At 45.6% G+C, this 19,983-nt stretch overlaps 2 protein-coding genes across 4 annotated transcripts in view; one reads left to right on the top strand and one right to left on the bottom strand.

The window, feature by feature from the left end:
- Positions 1–1,576: 1,576 nt before the first annotated feature.
- MPHOSPH10 (M-phase phosphoprotein 10) lies at positions 1,577–13,157 on the bottom strand. Of its 2 annotated transcripts, none has more exons than XM_081170978.1 (11): positions 13,001–13,157; positions 10,901–11,582; positions 9,905–10,053; positions 9,100–9,280; positions 8,385–8,526; positions 7,513–7,580; positions 6,598–6,735; positions 5,532–5,642; positions 4,283–4,390; positions 3,039–3,266; positions 1,577–1,784 (listed from the first exon to the last, which is right to left on the bottom strand). In XM_081170978.1, exons 1-11 carry the CDS (start codon positions 13,072–13,074, stop codon positions 1,638–1,640), a joined length of 2,028 nt encoding a protein of 675 aa, XP_081027104.1. In that variant the 5' UTR covers positions 13,075–13,157; the 3' UTR covers positions 1,577–1,637. The 2 variants fall into 2 exon arrangements, with proteins under 2 accessions (XP_081027104.1, XP_081027105.1); XM_081170979.1 differs by having other exon boundaries at positions 9,905–10,050.
- A 2,477-nt stretch (positions 13,158–15,634) lies between these two features.
- MCEE (methylmalonyl-CoA epimerase) overlaps positions 15,635–19,983 on the top strand; it is an 8,820-nt gene continuing 4,471 nt past the window's right edge. Inside the window, exon 1 of one of the 2 annotated variants that reach the window (XM_081170714.1) lies at positions 15,635–15,780. In XM_081170714.1, coding sequence (XP_081026840.1) covers positions 15,750–15,780 — 31 coding nt within the window. In that variant the 5' untranslated portion in view covers positions 15,635–15,749. Of the gene's footprint in view, positions 15,781–18,831; positions 18,988–19,983 lie in introns of those variants that run through there. The other variant, XM_081170715.1, reaches the window with a different exon arrangement.

The following is a 19,983-nucleotide window of genomic DNA, read 5'->3' as shown; positions in this document are numbered from 1 at the left end:
TGGGTCCAGAATTGGCCTCCACAGTCACTTACGGACTCATTGTTAAAACCGTGTTTATGGAAAACAATCATACTCGGCAACGACTGATCGCCAAAGAAGCAGCAGCCCTCTTTTATGTGGCAGCCCTGAGTAACTGAAAAGATGTTTCATGTCTCATTTCCCTGCTCGTCTCAGTTCCTTCATAGTGTCTGTTTTCCAGGCTCCTGGCCATCTTCACTGCCCTCATCTGAAGTTGCTCATTTGTCTTTCTTTCCCCCCCCCTTTTTTAGAAATCATTTTTATTGGTTTTAGAAATACAAAATACAAATAAACACAAATTAATAAAAGCATATCTATATAAAGAGATTCTCTGAATCTCAGGACTTCCCCCATCCCCTCCGTGGGGTCTCATTTCAAACATCTACAACTGCATATTCATCTATACTCCAATTTTTATATCAAATCATATTGTCCATAGTAATTTATACACTACACGTGAATCAAAATCTTGCTCGTTTCCATCTGCTTACAGTGGTCTCCAAGGTAACTTATGAATTTCCCCCATTCTTTTATAAAGTTTTTATTCTCTTGGTTTCCAAGTTTTCCATCTCGGCTTTGCCTTCTCGGCATAGTCGATCAGCTTCTCTGGTAGGCGAAGTTGCTCATTTGTCTTTCATGCCTTGTCCATGAAGCCAACACATGGAAGCAGGAGATAGTACAACCCTGCTGGCCCTGCTCTGTGGTGTGTCAACCAGAAGCCGTGGGAAAAAAGCACTTGACTGTGCAAGATTCCTGACCACATACGTAGAGCATCTGCAGCCAAGTGTGGGTAGGGGCTTTACTCAACATTCCTGCCTACATGAAAATTTTGGCAGTAGAGTCAGAAGGGCAAATGATGTCAGGGGTTTGGCCCTCCTCCATGTGTTTACAATTCCAGAATGGAAGGAAAGTGCAAACTATAGCTTACATATCTGACTATAATGGCAAACTATGATTTGTTATAAATTGAGGGAGTATTTAAAGTACCCAAATGCTTGTTTGTGTAATGTGAAACTACAATTTGGAATTGCATGTCAACAGTTAGTGTCCCCTTAAAAAATAGTGGGCATTAAAAAAGGTAAAAGATGCGTCTCTGTGTACATGAGCCAAAATACTGATTACAGTGGTACCTCTGGTTGCGAACAGGATCCATTCTGGAGGCCCATTCACAACATGAAAATAGCGCAACCCGAGGCGCCGTATCTGCACAGGTGTGCAGTGCGATTTGGCGCTTGTGCACATGCGCGAAGTGCGATTTAGTGCTTGTGTGCATGGGCGGGTGGCGAAACCCGTAAGTAGCCCTTTCCGGTACTTCCGGGTTGCTTCAGGACATAACCTGAAACAACGTAACATGAAGCAAACATAACATGAGGTATGACTGTACCTGAAAGTGTCTGTGTGACAGTGGAGCCCGCCGTTTGATAATTACCAGCGTGCCTGTGTAACCCATGCCCAATGGCCTCTTTTAAGTGGGTTTGCTTTGAGTAATGGAAGAGTTATTTTCAATGTAACTTGTCCTTTTAAACAGCTTTATGCAAAGCAGAGAATAAAAACAGGCTTAAAATATAAAAACAGAACCCTGGTTTTTAATTTATATAAAATACAACATGCATAATATATTACAGTTTCAGCTTCTGGGCAGAGAGTTCTCGTTTCTTAGGTTTCTTCTGGATTTTCTTTGCATCCTTAATTTGCATTTTTACTTGATCTTGCAGCTGAGAAAAGAAGGCTTGGGAGGACTTCAAAGCCTTGTCTTTGCCATCATCCTGGAGCAGAGCAACATTTATTTCAGAACAAATGGAAACATGCACATGTAAAGTAAAATAATGCCCCACAGTTTCAGCCAATTAATTGTTCCAGCAGAATGCATGAGAAAGACCCTATTTGTATTCCGATTGATAACTAAATGGCAAACAGCAGCTGTTATGTTATGCAATACCCTTTTTCTGGCAGCATAATAAATCCAGAAAGCGGAAGGGAGGCTTGGCGTTATCTACACTCTCATGCTTAATGCATGTTAATGAGAGATAAGCATGCAGCACTAGGAAAGCATCCCTTTATAATCGAGGACTCAGAGCAATGGGAGCCCCAGTGGAATTTTAAACATTATTCCTTCAAGTTACTCCACCATAATCACTCTATCCTTTAAAAAGGGTCTTATGTTTCACCAACAAAGCATAGCAGAAGGTAGGTTTGTTTGCCGTAATATACTTCATTTAAACAATGCCCAAGTTGTTTTGCGGTTCCACTGGGCTGAAGGTGCAGAGAATGATCAGAAATCCATCTCAGATATCCTATTCAGAATACTATTATGCTTGTAACAGAAACACAGCAGCCCCCAGATGAGTGAAGGACCTGCCTTCTCTGGCATCGGCTTGCCTGCCTGCCCGGGTCCTGCTCCAACACTTTTCATCACCTCAGCACTGAAACGCTCCCCCCCCCCCCGAGCCTCATTACCCGACCTCCAGTTTGCCCATGATGCTGCTTTTCAGGATTTTTTTAATTAAAAAAAAAAAAGGCTGCTGAGTTGTGTGTGTGTGTATATATGTATAGAGAATCAAGGGTGGATTTTTGTGTGACCGGATTGTCAGCTCAGTTTTGGTACTGAAAACAAATACCCGACCTGGGCTAAGCACGTGCTCAGAGGCACTCTGTTTCTTAACTATTCCACCCCTACCCCATCCTCAAGCACTATTTTACACCTGGCTCCGCTGGGTGGATCTCAGCATTTCTAGCAAAAACAAACAATAAACAACAAACTTGATCCTGCAAACCAAATATGCCTAATAAGCAAGTTGTAGTACATCAGCCTTTGCTCCCCCACCCCAGTTCCCTGCAGACGTTTTGTATGCCTGAAGTCCAAAACATCTGAAGGGAACCAGAATAGCCTAGGCAAACACACACACACACACACACACCCCAAGTTCAGGAGCAGAAAACACAAAGGCCTTGGACTAAAGTCTGATTCTATAGATAGAAGAATAGATTGATTTTTCCAGTTGTTTCTTTAGTAACCTTACCTTGAGCAAGGAGGTTCTACCTTCCTTGGTTAGCTTCTTCAGTTTCTCAGCCGAAGCCTTTTTGCTCAGTCTAGCCCCTGGCACCAAATTCTTCTCCAGGAGTTTCTGCCGCTTCTCCCTCTCCTTCTGCTTCAGGCGTTTAACAAGCTTCTTTTTCCTCCGTTCCCTTTTTTTGTCAGTGGGGTTTTTTTCAGCATTTGTTTTCACATCCCCACCTTTGTTCTTCTCCTAAAAATAAGAACAGACTGAGAGTGGGATCCAAAAGCAACATAGAAAACTGTCTTTCACACAAATATACAAAATCCAAGTACCAGCTATCTGGCTGCAGCTTTCCCCAAGCTGGCACCCCACTCCACAATTCTCTGGCCTGCAACTCCCCCCCAGCCCCTGTCTTAGGTCCTCAGCAGCTCACTCTTTCTGCCTATGAGTATTAGGGGGCTGAGTACACACCAGGGCTTTTTGCACCACTGCAGTCAAATTTTGGTACTCTGTCCCCAGTATGTTTCCCTGGCCCCTCCCTCCTAACTCTTTACCCTTTCTCCAGCCTTGTAAATAAGCCCACAACATTTACTAGCCTGCTGATGGACAGAATGAAACTGCAGGCAGTTTACCCAGAAGTCAGTCTCACTTTATTCAGTGGACTAATGCCTGGGTGGAAATGGTTAAGTCACCAGCAGCCAAGTTGGCACCAGCTCCACCACAGCCAGGCACAACACTACAGGAACGGGACAAAAGGGGGAACTAGGCAGCTAGCCTCATGCAAGTGGCCAACAGAAGCAGTTCCTTCTCACCTGTGCACAATTTGTTGCCTACAGCTACCATGAAAATGCTTAAAAACAAGATTGCCCTTGTCTTCCAGAGGGACTTGAGGTGTGGGTGCATTTGTTTTATTATGTTCCTGCTCTGGCTCCACTGTTGTGATTATGTTCATTGCATTTGATAAAAATGTGTAAGTTAGCTTTTTATCAGCTGCTTTGGACACTCAGGTAAGGTGAAAAAAACAGGTCACAAGTGTCTAATATTAATAATAAACATTAAGATTCTATTGAAAGAGCACAAGAGGGGGAAAGCACCAGATTTTGAGAAAAACCTACATAAACCAAGCCAAATCAAACTGCATTTGTTTCCTCCGATTTCAGAGACCCTGGAATGAAACTGGGTTCCCAGGAATGGAGTGTACTTTGCTGCCCAGCAAATGATGGGCCAAGTGGAAAGCTACTGGGAGCTGTGAATTAGTGCCTTACCTTGATCTCTTCCGGTGCAAGGAGGGCAGCATCACTAACACTCACTGGTGCAACTTCTTCCATGGTTATTGCTGGGAGATTGGATACAATTTTAACCTCTGGGACAGGCTAAGGGAAATAGAAAAAGCTATGCATGTTAGATAACAGTGTTAAATGACTTCTACTGCAATCTTACACTCACATACCTGGGAGTAGACAAACCGTAACCCTAAAAGCCTGGTCTTGAACTCCATTAATCCAGGGAGGGGGAAGTTGTGGCTTTGTTGGTGGACTACAATTCCCAACATCCCTGAGCATTGGCCATGTTGTTGGAGGATGAGTGAGTCAAAAAACATTTGCAGGGCAAGAGGCTCCATATCCCAGAGTTAAGAAGTGATTCAGTTCCACTTAGGTCAATGGGGGTATATGGATTTGACAAGGCTCCCTAGACTTCATAATGGTATAGTGGTTGGAAGACTGGACTAGGGCCTGGGGACCTGGATTCAAATCCCCACTCAGCCATGAAATTCACTGGGTTAGCCATTGGCTCTTAGCCTAACCTATGTTGCTTAATAGGCTGGGTAATTTCTAACAGCGACCATCCAGGAAGGAAGAGGGCATAACACCAAGTCTTAATTTTGTAAAAGTAACTATACACAAAACCAAAATAATTAACTCCAAATAGTTTGCTTTCTGGTGGTCTATTTTAATTCATGAATATAGCCTGGAAAATCTCAAGGAATGGACACTAACCAACCAAAGACTTGCTCATATACAAAGAGGTTTACCCGCAATTTAGACATTGACTGGGTTGCAATCAGCTTTCTAGCAAGTTTTCTAACAGGTGTATGTAAAGCAGTTTGAGATGTTATAGGTAAGCCATAACCTATGGAAACTAGATGTGAAGATGGCAGAGTCAGCATTCTGTTACAGAGGTTAAAGAGCCAAACTTGTATTCCAGCCTGGACAAAAAGACAACCCACTTAGACAGGGACATGTGCAGCAGAAATACAAACAGGCATGGCCAGGAATATCTTTTTTTATTTGTTACAGCTTCTCTGTTGCTGTTACTATGTTATTAGGACAAAACAGGGAGAGAGTGAACCATGTATGCCACTTGAGATACTTGCAGGAAATAGGATGTACACGTAATAACAAGGGAAAATATCTGGAGCATCCAGCTAGCGCAGAAAAACAGTTTTCAACCCTTTTCTACGAAGATGGTTTCCTATGCACAATCCTGCAAACAAAGTTGCATTACCATACTTACTGGCTTAGGTGTGAAGTGGAAATTAGAAAGGGCATCAAGTCTAAGGAAGAGCGAGTCCATCATTTTCTGTATTTCTGCATGCTCAGGTTTTTCTTCCTCTTCCGTTTTTTTCTGGATTAAGAGCAATGTGGGATTAGACAAGAGCAACTTCCAAGCAAGATTTTTCACTCAAAAGAAAGCAAATGCTACCTTTGGCCTTTTAGAGGCCAGGAAAGGGGAAGTTTATTTATTTACTTTTACATGCACCCCCTTTTCTGGGGTCCCTAAGAGTTACCAATTTATAGGCTCACTCGCCCTTCACTAAACCCAGATGCTATGGGCTTACTTCACAAAATACACAAGGTTAAAAAAAAATCTCCCCCCAAAACATTCCTAATTGCCAAATGGTGAGTTTTTCAAGTCCTGGTTTATATTTCAGAACAACAGATAATACAAGTTTCATCTGCATAATTCAGCTGCAAAGGAAACAAGAGACTATTTCAAATGGAATCAGCATTGAAGGGGAGGAAGGAGAAAACACAAAATGACTTGCACTTCCTTTCCCTCTGCTTATTTCTCAGGACCAAAATGGCTCCCTGGCAGCATCGTGCAGGGCCTAAATGATGCACTGTGGTGCAGGATCCTTCAACAATGGGATTACCATGGAATGTGAATTACAGAAAATTTCTAAAGCCCATTTTTTAAAAAATAAAAGAAACAAACAATTGATTTAGAAAGGCTTGGAAGTGTAGAGTTGCAGTTATGAGTTGAGAAGTTGAGAAGGAAGCCACATGCAAATTCACTCTAGAGCAACTCTCCTCCTCATCTTCCCTGACTCCTGGCCACGCTAGCTGGGACTGATGGGAACTGATGTCCCACAACACCTGGAGGATATCATGTTCCCCATTTCTGTCCTAAAAGCTTCTGCTCCTTTCAGGTCAGAGAAAACAAGGCTGAAGCTCTCAAGTGCCACAAAATGCAAACCATGTCAAGGGAAGCTCATTACTTCTACATCTGCCCACTGCCACAGATAAAGTTGGGCCCGCAAGCACCCTTAACAACCAATACAACCTCCCTCAAAAGGCACCTGATTAAGTTTCAAATATTCTTGCTCATAAATTTCTGCAAGACTCAGCTTGCTTTTCTCGTGATCCAGAGTCAACCGCTTCTTATATTCATAGGGGCCTTCTTTCGGTTTTTCTTTACGAACCACATCGTCCCAAGCCTAAAACAAAGGGATTTTTAAAAAAAAAACACACCACCACAGCTATATTAAAAACAATACAGAACCATGAGCAGCCTTTTCTGTAGGTAACAAGGAATTTAGCCATTCACATTCATTTGCCTTAACATTTCTATTCTGTCTTTTGTTATAGAGAAGGGTAGTCAATGAGATTGCATTCTGCTTAAGAACTCAACAGTTGCAAATCGACACATCACAGAATACTAAATCTTACAAATGGATGGCTCTTTAAAGAAAAAGGTTTTAAGTTTTTGATGGCAGTCCTGAAGCAATGATGGCTTCCCTGGGGAGGAGATTTCATAAAATGGGAGCCACACTAGTGAAGACTCTGCACCCCATTATGTGACAGAAGGCTTTTTTTTGTGGCAACCTCTTAAACTGCAGAATTCCCTTCCCACAGATCTGACTCTGAAACCTTCATTATGTAGCTTTCATCATATACTGAAGAGGTGCCTCTTCAATCTAATTGATAACAATACAATAAGCAGATGGCAGACTCTTCATTTTGTAGGAGATATCACCTACAGTGACTTCATACAGATATTCAATAGTAAGGGAGACAATAAGGAACTCCCAAGCATTTATCACCCCTTCAAGAATTGGGGGATACAGAAAGGGCATTGTTTAAAGCTTAAGCAACATTAGTTGTGCTCTTGTTCTTTTTCAATGTACATATTCAATGCAAATGTAAAATCTGCTGAGTTCCCTTTCCCATTCTCCCTCCAATAGCAATGAAGACATGAAAACAGATCTATTAACCTGATCTTTTATCCTTCTCTTGATAATCTCTTCAAGCTCCAGAGTTGTTTCTTCTGTGATCACAGGAGCTGAGAATACAAAAGCAGCAAACTCAGGATTTGTTTAAATGAAATGCATTTGTAAATAATCTTATGGGTTAAGAGCAGGCTCCTTTCTCTATTGCCAGCTGCCACTTGAAAAGACATGGAACCATTATCAATTCAGCAGCAGCAGCACCCAAACCTAAAGGTCATAATGAACTGGGTGCACACAGGTACAGCTGTTTGAGGGCAGCAGTGTAACCAGAGATGATCCTGGCTGCAAATGCAGAGGAGCTCCTGGGACAGACTGGGATCAGTCTCTGCTTGAGACTGGGAGACATACACAATTAATGTCCCCCTTAGCCATGGCCTGACTGATTCTAGGAAGTCTGCATCATGCTAAGAACCATGGATGGAAAGCAGAGGGTCTGGGAAGAGGGTGCCCACCTTAGAAGGTTGATTTCATAATTTCCAGCTATTAAAGGTACAAAATTACAGTGTCTCTACATCAAACATAAGCCTGGAGGCTTATAAAAATTCCAGGAAGAGGAAAAAGACAAAGGTCTGGCGCTACTCTTGCTCATGCAGAAGCACTGTTTGTAAGAGCTGGTGCCCCCGTGCTACAGCTATATAAAAGGTTACCAGAATGTGCATGACTGCAGAAGTAAGTGGCACAGCTGCCACAAAGAACTGCCAGTGCCTCTACATCAGTGACTTCTCCTGGCCCAAAGCTCATCAGCACCCCCAGCATAGTTCCCAGCTCTTCATGCAGGGGGTCACCTGCTGCTGCTGCGAGCCCTGCCCTATAAGGAACATTTAAGTGAAAGCGCTGCTAGGAAGTGCAATGTTTACCCATTTTGACTGCATGGTCAAAAATAACCATTTCCTCCAGAAGGCTGTTCTCAGGCCGCTTTTGTCCTGTCACTTCACCTCTCAGCTGCCAAGGCTTCTCCATCAGCAGTTCCTTTTCTAGCGATTTAATTTTTTCGCTCATCTGCAAAAAAAAAAAAAAAAAGTTCTTAAGGCACTTTGTTTCCCATGGCTTCAATCTTACATGTTTACTTAAGGACATTCACAGGAGGACAGTTGATATCCCCTTCTCCCACCTGTGACCTTCCCCCCACCCACTCACTTGAAAATGACTCTCTAGAGTCTAGGGAACCTCCTAAAAATGTTGAATTGAGGGGTGGGGGCTGCTGTTGGAAGGAGGAAAAGAAGAGAAACTTCCATTCTGTGAACCTCCTTATCTTAGGCTCCAAGATCAATTTTGGGTGATGCCACCCCCTTTCCCCATCAGTCTCCTGCACCCCATCCCCCAATGTCCAGGAGCCCCAATCCTACAAAAAGCTTTTTAGGATGCATGGAGTCTGCCAGAGGCAAGAGGAAACATGAAACTTTCCTTCTTGAAATCTCCTTAAGTCAACTGATCTTAGGATCCCAAACGCTGCCTTATTCTCTTTTCTGTTTTTTCATGCTTGAAGTTCTTATTTTTTTGCTATAAACAGGCTAGTTTCAGATGGCATGAGATAAACGTATTTGGTTTGGTGGGATGCAACAGAAAGTTTACCTTTTCCTGTCTTTTCTCAAAGGACGACTTTGTTTCAGCAGAACTATTTCTCTTTGCCTGGAACATATCTATCTCCTCTTCTGTGTCACTGTCATTTGGCAAGCTGAACGTCACTCGTTTAGAAGGATCTTTGCTTTTTTCATTCCCTCCTTTCTGTTTGATTTCAACCATTTCCTCAGCTCTGTAGTTAAACAGCATTACATGAAAAAGAGACCTTTAAAGGACTTTCATTAGGCTTTTGATTCATTCATAAACACATGAGCCTGCTGGGACACCACACAAAAGTGCCCCGAGGAAAGTATCCATTCACAAAACATTCTGGACACGTCTGCAAACTGGAAATCCTGTCATGGACTCTACACACACACGAGAGAGAGAGAGAGAGAGAGAGAGAGAGAGAGAGAGAGAGAGAGAGAAGCCTATTCTGCTGGCTACAAGAGAAGGCTTATTTCAAACCTAATTTGGGGATCAGAGTGAGGAAAGAAGAGCCATGTGGGAACCAGGGAAGGCCTTAATGAGTACGTCTCCAGACACCATGTTGATGACCCTGTTACCATTCATACATGACTCTGCAAGCAGTATAGCTCTCCAGATAGGAAAGGTGCTATTGTATTGACAACACAATATTTATCACCTCACAGAAGATTACCTCTGCTCCCCAAAAAACTTTGGGATGCAATTCTATGCACACTTACCAGAGAGAAAGCCACACTGAGTACAAAGAAACTAACATCTGAGTAAACATGCACTGGTCATTTCATTTTATTATCCACTTAGCACTGCCCTCAAAATATCAGCCACATACTCATCATCTATGTCGCCTTCTTCCTCTTCTTCCTTTCCCTCAATCTGGTCACTGTCACTATCCTTGTGTTCACTTGCGAAGTCTTCATAATCACCCACAGGATCAAAGTAGTCCTGATATTTAAGATCACGAGCACTTTTGATGATCTGCTGGGAAGAAGAGGAGAGAAACCAGCAAGAGGTTACAAAGAGGCTCCTGAAGTTTCAACGTAACATTTGAACAAGATGAATGAGTAAAGGGGCTATATTAAATAGTTAGGCTTATTAAATAAACTGGATAGTTTACATTTTTTTCCTGAAGAAGCATGAACCAAAGTCTTAAAATACTTTATTAACAATCAATTCTATTTTCAGGACCTGCAAGCATGGATATGGCCAAAGTGACCCATGTGATTTAAAGTTAAAAAGTACTTTGAGAATATTCTTCAACATGTTCTCATGCATCGCTTTTCTTCCTACTCTGCTTTCAGATGCCTCAGGGATTCAGATACACCTTTGCTCCAGCTAGATCAATGAAAAGTGCAGCTGCCATTTTGCTGTTCTCCATTTAGTCCATTCTTAGTGGCAGTCAATGCAAATTGTGAGTCTTTTTCCAATTAATGAACACAATGCAAATAGTTATTCTGTTATTTACCGACAGTTACAGGCAGCATGTGAGAAGGTAACTTTTCAAAAATACAAGATGGGAAGTTCTCTGATATATGGACTCCTTATACAGATCTATTACTTGAACGTTTGAGCAATGGGTTGATCTGAACCACCAGTTCCCTCACTACTTCCCTGCTCTTACCCCTTACTTGTACACATGGAGCATGTTGTCTTGATTTATTATGATTTTGTTTGTATTGTTATTATGATTTTGTTTGTAATGTTCAACTGCATTTGTTTCCACAAAATGCTATTAATAAAAAAGACAGTTGCGTTATGAAGTCATTACTAAACCCTCTGAGTGTTTAGCTTTTAACATATGATGTTTTACACCTTTTTATGCAGTTACCTTCGTTTTGGAATCTCCAAATTCCTCTTCATCCTCACTCTCATCATCTTCAGAAAAAATGTCCTCAAAGTAATTTATTCCTTCATCATCATCATCATCATCACCCTTCTCTCCGATTTGTCTTTTCTCCACTGCATCCAAACAAGCCTCCATCTCAGCCAGTTTGAAAAATCTGTCATCCACTATGGACTTTTCTCCTGTTTTTTTCACAGTGCTCTTTGATGTTCGGGTTTGCTGCTCCAACTTATCAATGTCAAAGTCCATATTGGAATCATCATCACTAAATGCATCGTCTTCCATGGCCCCAAGCCAATTTCTCTTTCCTTCGAGCTCACTTTCCTCTTCAAGATGACCATTGTTGAAATCTGCCTCTACTTCCATCTGGTCCTCATTACCCGCCTGATCCTCATTGTCTTCTGAGACAGAACCATCCTTGTCTGAAGCTGGAAGAAGGCATAGATCCTCCTCTCCCTCCACATCTCTAGCAACAGCTCTCTTGAAGTAGCCTAGAACTGCATTATTCTGGAGTTCTAGCTGTTGCCAAATCTGCTCTTCATCAAAGTTCTCTATCACCAGTTCCTTTAAAGGACTTCCAGAAATAACATCAGCTCCAAGCATTTTGTGGAAATCGTATAATGTTTTTGTTAGAGAGATGAAGTCATCTGCAAGTCCATCCTGAATGCTGGAGTCAAAACAAATTGTAAGACATCGTGCATTTTAAAAGTCATAAAGTTTAGGTCTTTGTCAGATCAAGACGCAGAAACAGGAAAAGTATGTGAATATACGGGCATATCTCAGCGATATTGCAGGTTCAGTTCCAGACCACCACACACACAAAAAAATATCACAATAAAGCAAGTCACACAAATTTACACTATATTGTAGTCTATTAAGCCAGGTCCCCACGGCTGCAGGGGTGGGAGGGGGAAAACCTGGCCCCAGCCCTAGCCAGCTCCACTCCTGTGGCCAGAAGGGGAGCAGCAGCAGGGGAGTGGGAGGCTGGAGTGCATGCAGCTGCACCCATGTCCTCATAAGGAGCAATAGCTGCGGAATAAAATTAGGTATGCTTATATACACCATTACTGCTGGTACAGAATGCACGCAAGTTGGCCATGCAACATCAGTTCGGAACAAACTGCAGTTTGCTAATACACTAACAATACTCAAGGTTTTGAGGTTAATGCAGAAAGCCTTCAATGACATGGGTCCCCAAAACTCAAAGGAGAACTTCTCCCTATATCTACCACACTGTGCTTTGAGATCTGCTGAAGAAGCCCTTCTAAATGGTCCATCTGACAGGCACTGTCCCTTGTCCGCCTTCCTAGTGGTGACACCCCACCTGTGGAAACCCCCATGGCTACAGTACTGAGGGTATTCTTCCAAGATCCATAGCAAAGTTACCTGGACTGCTGTTTGATGCTTAAAAACATTCTCTCTCCTCCTCCTCCTCTCTCTGTATACACATATAACACTGTGTGTGTGTGTGCGCGTGTGTGTGTACAGTGCCAGATTTAAGGTGATGTGGTTGGTTCCAATGTAAAGGGCTCCGAGCCAAGGGGATGCAAAATAACAACAACAATAGTAATTATAATAATAAAACCCATATTTATGGGTACCTACTGAGATCCATTTTAAAACAACTGTATCAAAATGAATTATGATTCTGTTGTGAAAATAAGAAATATTTTTGGGAGGGCACCAAAGTCTGTCTATTATCCAAGTCTGCCCCTGGTATGAAGTGGGTGCTGGACTCCCCTGCCCCAGACAGCAGTGCCAACAATCTGGGATGGAGGGAATGGTAGCCCAGCAACGACCCACGCCTGGAATTACCCCCACATAATGCCTGTAACCCCCCACACCAAGGGAGAGGAAGCCTTCCTGCGGCGCCCGGGGACAGCATGGCGGGGGTTGGGCTAGATGCCCCTCGGAGGTCCCTTTTCCCTGAAACCAACTAACTCAGCTCCAAGGGTCTCAGTGGCGCCGACTCTCGCCGGGGATCACTCGCCCGCGTGCTTCGGGACGCTGAAGACACGCGTTCTTCTTTGTTCAAAAGTGGCCGTAACGTGAGCACGCGCCAGGGCGGGAGGGAGGCCGCTTTACCTGAGGAAGCGCTCGGGGTGGGCCGCGGCGGCGCCCAGCCTCTCCAAGCAGGCGCCCAGCCTTCCGCCCGCCATGTCCTCGTCTTCTTCGCCGCCTCCGCTGCGCCGCCCGGCCCGGCCGCGTCCCTCCGCCCGCCGAAGAAAGTTCCGCCTCTCGGCCGAGCGCCGAAGGTTCCGCGTGCGGGGAAGGAGAAGGCGGCGGCCCAGGCTGAGCTCCTCCTTCCCTGGAGGCGAGGCGGCAGCGCCGTCGGGGAGACACGCAGAGACGCGCTTTGTTTCGTAAATCCGCACGCCTCTTGATTGCTACGCGGTTTAAAAAGAGAATAAAACAATAAAATGATCAGTCTAAAAACAACAAGACAAGACAAGTCTGGATCATTGGAAGCCTAAAGCCTTCGGAAAGGGACCCCAGAGGACAAGTAGTCCAGCCCCAGAAATGCAGGATTCTCCGCTCGATCCCGCGTGCCAGGTGGCATCTGCGAGGGACGGGAAACAGATGGCAACATAAATCCTCTTAGCATTCTAAGTCCTTTTAAATGTGTTCGTGGAAGGGGCAGTTGGGGGTTTCATTTCTGGTTCTTATTCTGTCTTTTGTATTTTTATGCTGTGAAATAAAATTAAAACTTAGCTGTTTCTCTCTATATAGATACACCGTACACACACCGCTTTCCTCCATGGAGCTCAAGGTGGTGTACATAAACCCCACTTTATCCCCACAAACAACCCTATGAGCCACACTGCTCTTTGCATGCCTACTCAGGAGTAAGCTCCATTGATTTCAAGCAGGACTTGCTCCCAGTCAAGTGTGCATAGGATTCTACCAGTTGGTGGTTCTAGCCCCCCCAGGGATGGCTCTGGGCAGGATTTCCGCATTGCAGGGGGTTGAACTAGATGACCCTGGGGATCCCTCCCAACTCTACATTCTGAGCTAATGCATCCCAGGGGTGGGGAGCGGGGACAGGGTGCCCTCCAGATGGTGACGGACTGCATCTTCCAGTATGACCCTTGGACATGCTGGCTGGGGCTCTTGGTATCAGCAGAAGGCCTAGTTATAGAAAAACATTTTCGCTTGGCAACAGGCAGGCTTCCTTAGGGAGAGCATTCCACAAATAGGGAGCCACCACAGAAAAGGCAGGGGACGCGGGTGGTGCTGTGGTCTAAACCACAGAGCCTAGGACTTGCCGATCAGAAGGTTGGCGGTTCGAATCCCTGCGACGGGGTGAGCTCCCGTTGCTCGGTCCCAGCTCCTGCCAACCTAGCAGTTTGAAAGCACGTCAACAGGTACTGCTCCGGCGGGAAGGTTTCCATGTGCTGCTCTGGTTCACCAGAAGCAGCTTAGTCATGCTGACCACATGACCCAGAAAAACTGTCTGTGGACAAACATTGGCTGCCTCAGCCAGTAAAGCGAGATGTTGTTCACAACTGGACTTAACTGTCAGGGGTCCTTTGCCTTTGCCTTTATCATTTCTCCTGCTAGGAGTTGTTTCTTTTCGCTTTGTCTTATGTCTTATCAATTAAAAAAACCTCAGTGTGACATCAGCAATTTTTTATTCTGAAAGTGTGACCCAGAGAAAATAGTTTGAGAACCACTGATCTAGTGTATGATGGCCGGACACTCGGTTTCTGCTGCCCCTCCCGACTTTCTGCAGCCTTCAACGTGTCCTGAAAATCTACTCCAGGGAATTGGGGGCACCCCCCCCCAGCATTATAGTCTGGGGGCTTAATGACAGTTGAGGAGGGCAACATGTACAGTGGGAAGCATCTTGCCTTTAAGGTGCCCCAAGGGTCTCTTAGTGTACTTGCAGCAACAGACTAACACGACTATCCTTCTGCAGCTTAATATTAAGGCCACAGGTGATCCTGGGTCTTTAGTCCCAAGCATCTGGTATTCAGAGGTAGACTGCATCTGCAGATAGAGGCTTACTCTCTGTTTGGTAAAGCACCAAAGTACATATATTTAATTAATAATAATAATTATTATTATTTATTATTTATACCCTGCCCATCTGGAAAACACACGTAACTACAACATAACAAACATAGTCATAAACAATAAATAAAATACACATAAAAAATACCCAGCCCAGCTGAGTGGTGCTGGTGGTGCTGCCTCAGATGCCAGAGCCAGGTAGAGTCTACCTTGTAGGGAGGTTTGATCATGGGCAGGCAACCTAAGGCCCGGGGGCCGGATGCAGCCCAATCGCCTTCTAAATCCGGCCCACGGATGGTCGGGAATCTGCGTGTTTTTTCATGAGTAGAATGTGTGCTTTTATTTAAAGTGCATCTCCGTGTTATTTGTGGGGCATAGGAATTCGTTCATTTCCCCACCCAAAATAAAGTCTGGCCCCCACAAGGTCTGAGGGACAGTGGACCGGCCCCAGGCTGAAAAAGGTTGCTGACCCCTGGGTTTGATCCTTTATGCTTCTCATTAAACACACACACACACCAAATGCTGGACACAAACTGGGGAAGGATGTTGGATTTAGCTCTGACTTTAGAGCATCTTAGACTAGAAGTCTCCCTTCTACCCTTTGAGTCAAACGGGAGTATTTGGCTAAAGCCATTAGAAAAAGGGGTCGCGCTAGGACCGCGGGGCGGCTCCTTTCTGCCCCTCTCCCCGGCGAAGGCCGCTTCCCTTCCCTTTTTGAGCCTGCGGCTGTGCCGTTGCCAGCGCTCTCTCGCCTTCGCTCTGGCTTCATGGAAGCGGGTTCTCCGTTACAGCTGCTCAGCCTGGCGTGCCAGGTTCAAAGATGGCGGCCCTCTCGCGACCCCTGGCAGCAGGTAGGGGGAGGCGGGGCTCCGAGGCGGAGACCCCTGTGGGGCGGGCGGGGGGGGGGCAGGCTGCACTTTGCAGGCGACGAGGGAAGGTTCCTGGAGAGAAGCTTTGCTTCGCGATTTGTCCCTCTTTTTGCAGCCTCCTGGAGAAGGCAAGGTCTCTTCCACTGGGTCCCACCAGGCACTGAAGGCGCTGTGAGGCCGCTTTAAACAGGCCTGGCTCCCCCGCCAAGAAAGAGTTTGCTAGAGGGGCAGAGAGTTGCTAGGAGACACCCCCGAGCTACAATTCCGAGAGTGGATTAACAGCCATAGAATAATAGAATTGGAGAATAGAGTTGGAAGGAACCCGAGGGTCATCGAGTCCAGCCCCCTGCAAGGCAGGGATCTCAGCAGAAGCATCCAGGACAGAGGGCCACCCAAGCTTTGCTCCAAGGAAGCAGAGTTCACAGCCTCCTGAGGGAGTCCATTCCAAACAGCTCATACTGTCAGAAAGTTTTTCCTGGTGTTTAGTCGGAATCTTCTTTCTTGTAATTTGAATTGGTTCAAGTTCTACCCTCTGAAGTAGGGAGAAACAAGCTTGCTCCTTTAGCACCCTTGGGTGCAGCTCATCAGGCCCTGGAGATGAAATTCATTTAAAGTAGCTAGGGGTTCCCTGACCACCTCCCTTCCTGCTTTGGGCTGCAGCTCCTCCTTGCATCATTTATCCTGTTGTTGCCAGATTGGGCACTGCTTTCCTTTTGGGGGAAGGTGAGTTCCCTGGGGGACTCTGGGAAGGGGAGTAGGGGAGTCAGCACCTTTAACAAACTACAGTTCCCAGGATTCTTTGGGAGAAGCCACAACTGTTTCAGTGGCATGATACTGCTTAAAGGACCAACTCCCTTCTCTTGCGGGGGCCCAATTAGTGCCATTGCCTTCCGTTAAGAGTTTGGGTGTAATCCTTGACGCCTCCCTTTCCATGGAGGCGCAAGTCACAGCAACAGCCAAGGCGACATTTTTCCACCTTCGCCGCATCAAGCAGTTGGTCCCTTACCTTTCCCGCCCCGACCTGGCCACAGTGATCCATGCGACAGTCATCTCCAGGCTTGACTACTGTAATTCGCTCTACACGGGGCTGCCCTTGAAGCTGTCCCAGAAACTCCAGCGGGTACAGAATGCTGCAGTGAGGCTCCTCATGGGGTCTCTGCCATGGGAGCATATTCATCCAGTGCTTTTCAAGCTGCACTGGCTCCCGGTGGAGTACAGGGTCAGATTTAAGGTGCTGCTTTTGACCTTTAAAGCCCTTCACGGCCTAGGACCCTCGTACCTACGGGACCGCCTCGCCTGGTATGCCCCACGGAGAGCCTCAAGGTCCATAAATAACAACACCCTAGTGGTCCCAGGCCCTAAGGAAGTTAGATTGGCTTCAACCAGAGCCAGGGCCTTTTCAGCACTGGCCCCAACTTGGTGGAACACTCTGTCTCATGAGACCAGGGCCCTGCAGGATCTGATTTCTTTCCGCAGGGCCTGTAAGACAGAGTTGTTCTGCCTGGCCTTTGGATTGGAGCCAATTTGATTCCCTCCCCCCCCCTTTTTTCTTTTTTCTTTTCCTTCTCCTGCAATGAGGCTTCATTTTAATATTTTAATGTTCCATTATTTTAATGTTGTATTTTATTTTTGTTTTTAAGTTGTAATCACTCATCTTGTTTTTATTATTGCTTGTAAGCCGCTCTGAGCCCGGCCTTGGCTGGGGAGGGCGGGGTATAAATAAAAAAAAATTATTATTATTATTATTATTATTATTATTATTATTATTATTAAATGTATTGTGCAGATGGGGCCTCCCTCTCCGATGTCAAGTTCTACTTAAATATCCCCCTCCCAGAGCTACAATTTCCAGAGTGGTTTAACAAACTGTTATGTTTAGCTGCTAGGGATTGCCCACCCACCGGATCGCCAAGGCTGACTGCTCTCTGCCCACACACAGCCACACACCCCACGGATCTCCATGGCTGCTCCTTCACACCCACCCATCCACCTGATCTTCATGCCCACCCTACATACTTCCATGTATTTAGGCATATCACAATGTTTAGCTGGTGATGTATCATGATGTTGAAAACTGGATATTCCACAGCCCTAGTTGGAGGGGACCCACTGCAATGCAGGAATATGCAGCTGTCCTATACAGGGATCAAACTGCAACCGTGGCATTACCAGCACCAGGCTCTAAGGAACTGAGCTCTTCAGTTGCTCATGGGTCATCCCCCCACCTCTTGAATTTCTGAGGGAGGTGGAATTGCCAAGAGACTCCTGGGAGGGTCTGAGGGAAGGAGGCAATCTTTTCAATATTGGAGGCCTAATATCCTTCCTCCACAATCTCACCGTCTGTTCTAATGTGCTCATGCACCCTGATGTGGTCTGTATCCTGCCAAGCCCCTTGGCTGCAAGGAGGGTGGATTGTTTCCCATGTGACTTGACAGCCTTACATGCGAAAAAGATCTAGGGGTTTTAGTACAGCACCAGAAGCTTGACATGAGTCCACAGTGTGATGCAGCGGGGGGGGGGGGGAGCTAAGGCTATCCAAGGCTGCATCAAGAGAAGTCTAGTGTCCAGATCAAGGGAAGTAATAGTCCCACTCTATTCTGCCTTGGTCAGACCACACCTGGAATCCTGTGTCCAATTCTGGGCACCACAATTTGAGAAGGATATTGACAAACTGGAACGTGTGCAGGGGAGGGCAACTTTAGGATGATCAAGGGTCTGGAAGTCATGTCTTATTAGGAACTGTTGAAGGAGCTGGGTATGTTTATCCTGGAAAAGAGGATACTGAGAGGACTAATAGATTCAAATTACAAGGAAGCAGATCCTGACTAAACATTAAAAAGAACTTTCTGACAGTAAGAGTGGAACGGACTCGCTTGGAAGCTGGTGGTCTCTTTATTGGAGGTTTTTAAGCAGTGGTCAGACGGCCATCTATCTTAGATTCTTTAGCTGTGATTCTGGCATTGGAGGGGGTTGGACTGGATGACCCTTGGGGATCCCTTCCAACCCTACAATTCTATGATTTTGCCTTGAATTTCTACAGATAATGACTGCGAGTGTGTGTGCTGCCAGGGTGCCCATGGGGGAACTAGCAAGTGCCCCACCTCCCACCACTAATTGAGAAAGCTTTCACTATGCATTGAAAATGGGACACTTGGGAACTCTCCAGAAGAAACAGAATGGAGAGTAAAGGTAAAGGTACCCCTGCCCATACGGGCCAGTCGTGTCCAACTCTAGGGTTGTGCGCCCATCTCACTTAAGAGGCCGGGGGCCAGCGCTGTCCGGAGACACTTCCGGGTCACGTGGCCAGCGTGACGAAGCTGCTCTGGTGAGCCGGCACCAGCGCAGCACACGGAAATGCTGTTTACCTTCTCGCTATAAAGCGGTACCTATTTATCTACTCGCACTTAGGGGTGCTTTCGAACTGCTAGGTGGGCAGGAGCTGGGACCGAAAGACGGGAGCTTACCCCGCCGCGGGGATTCGAACCGCCGACCATGCAATTGGCAAGTCCTAGGCACTGAGGTTTTACCCACAGCGCCACCCGCGGGACACTTGGGAACTCTCCAGAAGAAACAGAATGGAGAACACAAGAGCAAATGCCAAAGCATTCTAGGGACTGCTGGATAGCCTTCTTTCTTTTCAAGTGTTAATTCCAAATGCTCGTTGTTTTGCTTATGAGGAGGAAAAGGTATAGAAAGGAGAATTCCTGGATGCTAAGATCCAAGTGTGGGGCAAGTGCTCTTTGATGAGAAAACCACAGGAGAGATTTAAAGTCACAAAATATGCAGCAAAGTAAGGGGTGGAAATATAGGCTGTCAGACCTTTAAAATAAGGTTAACCATAATGCTAAGCAAACAAAAGAACCAGAGTCTGCTTCATTTGTGGCACCTGAGACAAGAGCTCTGGTGGAAAGCGCAGAGTGCCGGTCCTGTATTCTTACCGGAGCTGGTATTAATGGTCAGGAAATGCCCAGATAAGCAGGTGCATTTTTAGTTGCTGGGAGAAGCACCACACAATTGATGCCTGCTTGATCTCCCATTCCTTTCTAATGGAACAGAGCTCTTCTCCAACATGGAGAATATGCCCTTTCTGATTGTCACATCCAGACAACAAGTTAACACGGAGTACTTGTAGGTACAAAGCCTCGGTTTTGGACCAGGGTATTGCTGCCATCATCACATAAACTG

The sequence above is a fragment of the Podarcis bocagei genome (genome assembly GCF_964188305.1).
Source record: "Podarcis bocagei genome assembly, chromosome: 14".
NCBI lineage: Eukaryota > Metazoa > Chordata > Lepidosauria > Squamata > Lacertidae > Podarcis > Podarcis bocagei.
The sequence above is the reverse complement of the archived record's forward strand: the minus strand, read 5'-3'. Positions and strand labels throughout refer to the sequence as shown.

Bases quoted from the DNA above. Each gene is read 5' to 3' on its own strand.
- MPHOSPH10 (XM_081170978.1), bottom strand. From the start codon at position 13,074: ATGGCGGGCGGAAGGCTGGGCGCCTGCTTGGAGAGGCTGGGCGCCGCC. The intron at 7,581-8,384 runs GTAAACATTGCA...TTGTATTCTCAG, and splicing joins TGACCATGCAGTCAAAATGG to CTCCTGTGATCACAGAAGAA. The intron at 4,391-5,531 runs GTAAGTATGGTA...TATTTCCCTTAG, and splicing joins TCCACTTCACACCTAAGCCA to CCTGTCCCAGAGGTTAAAAT.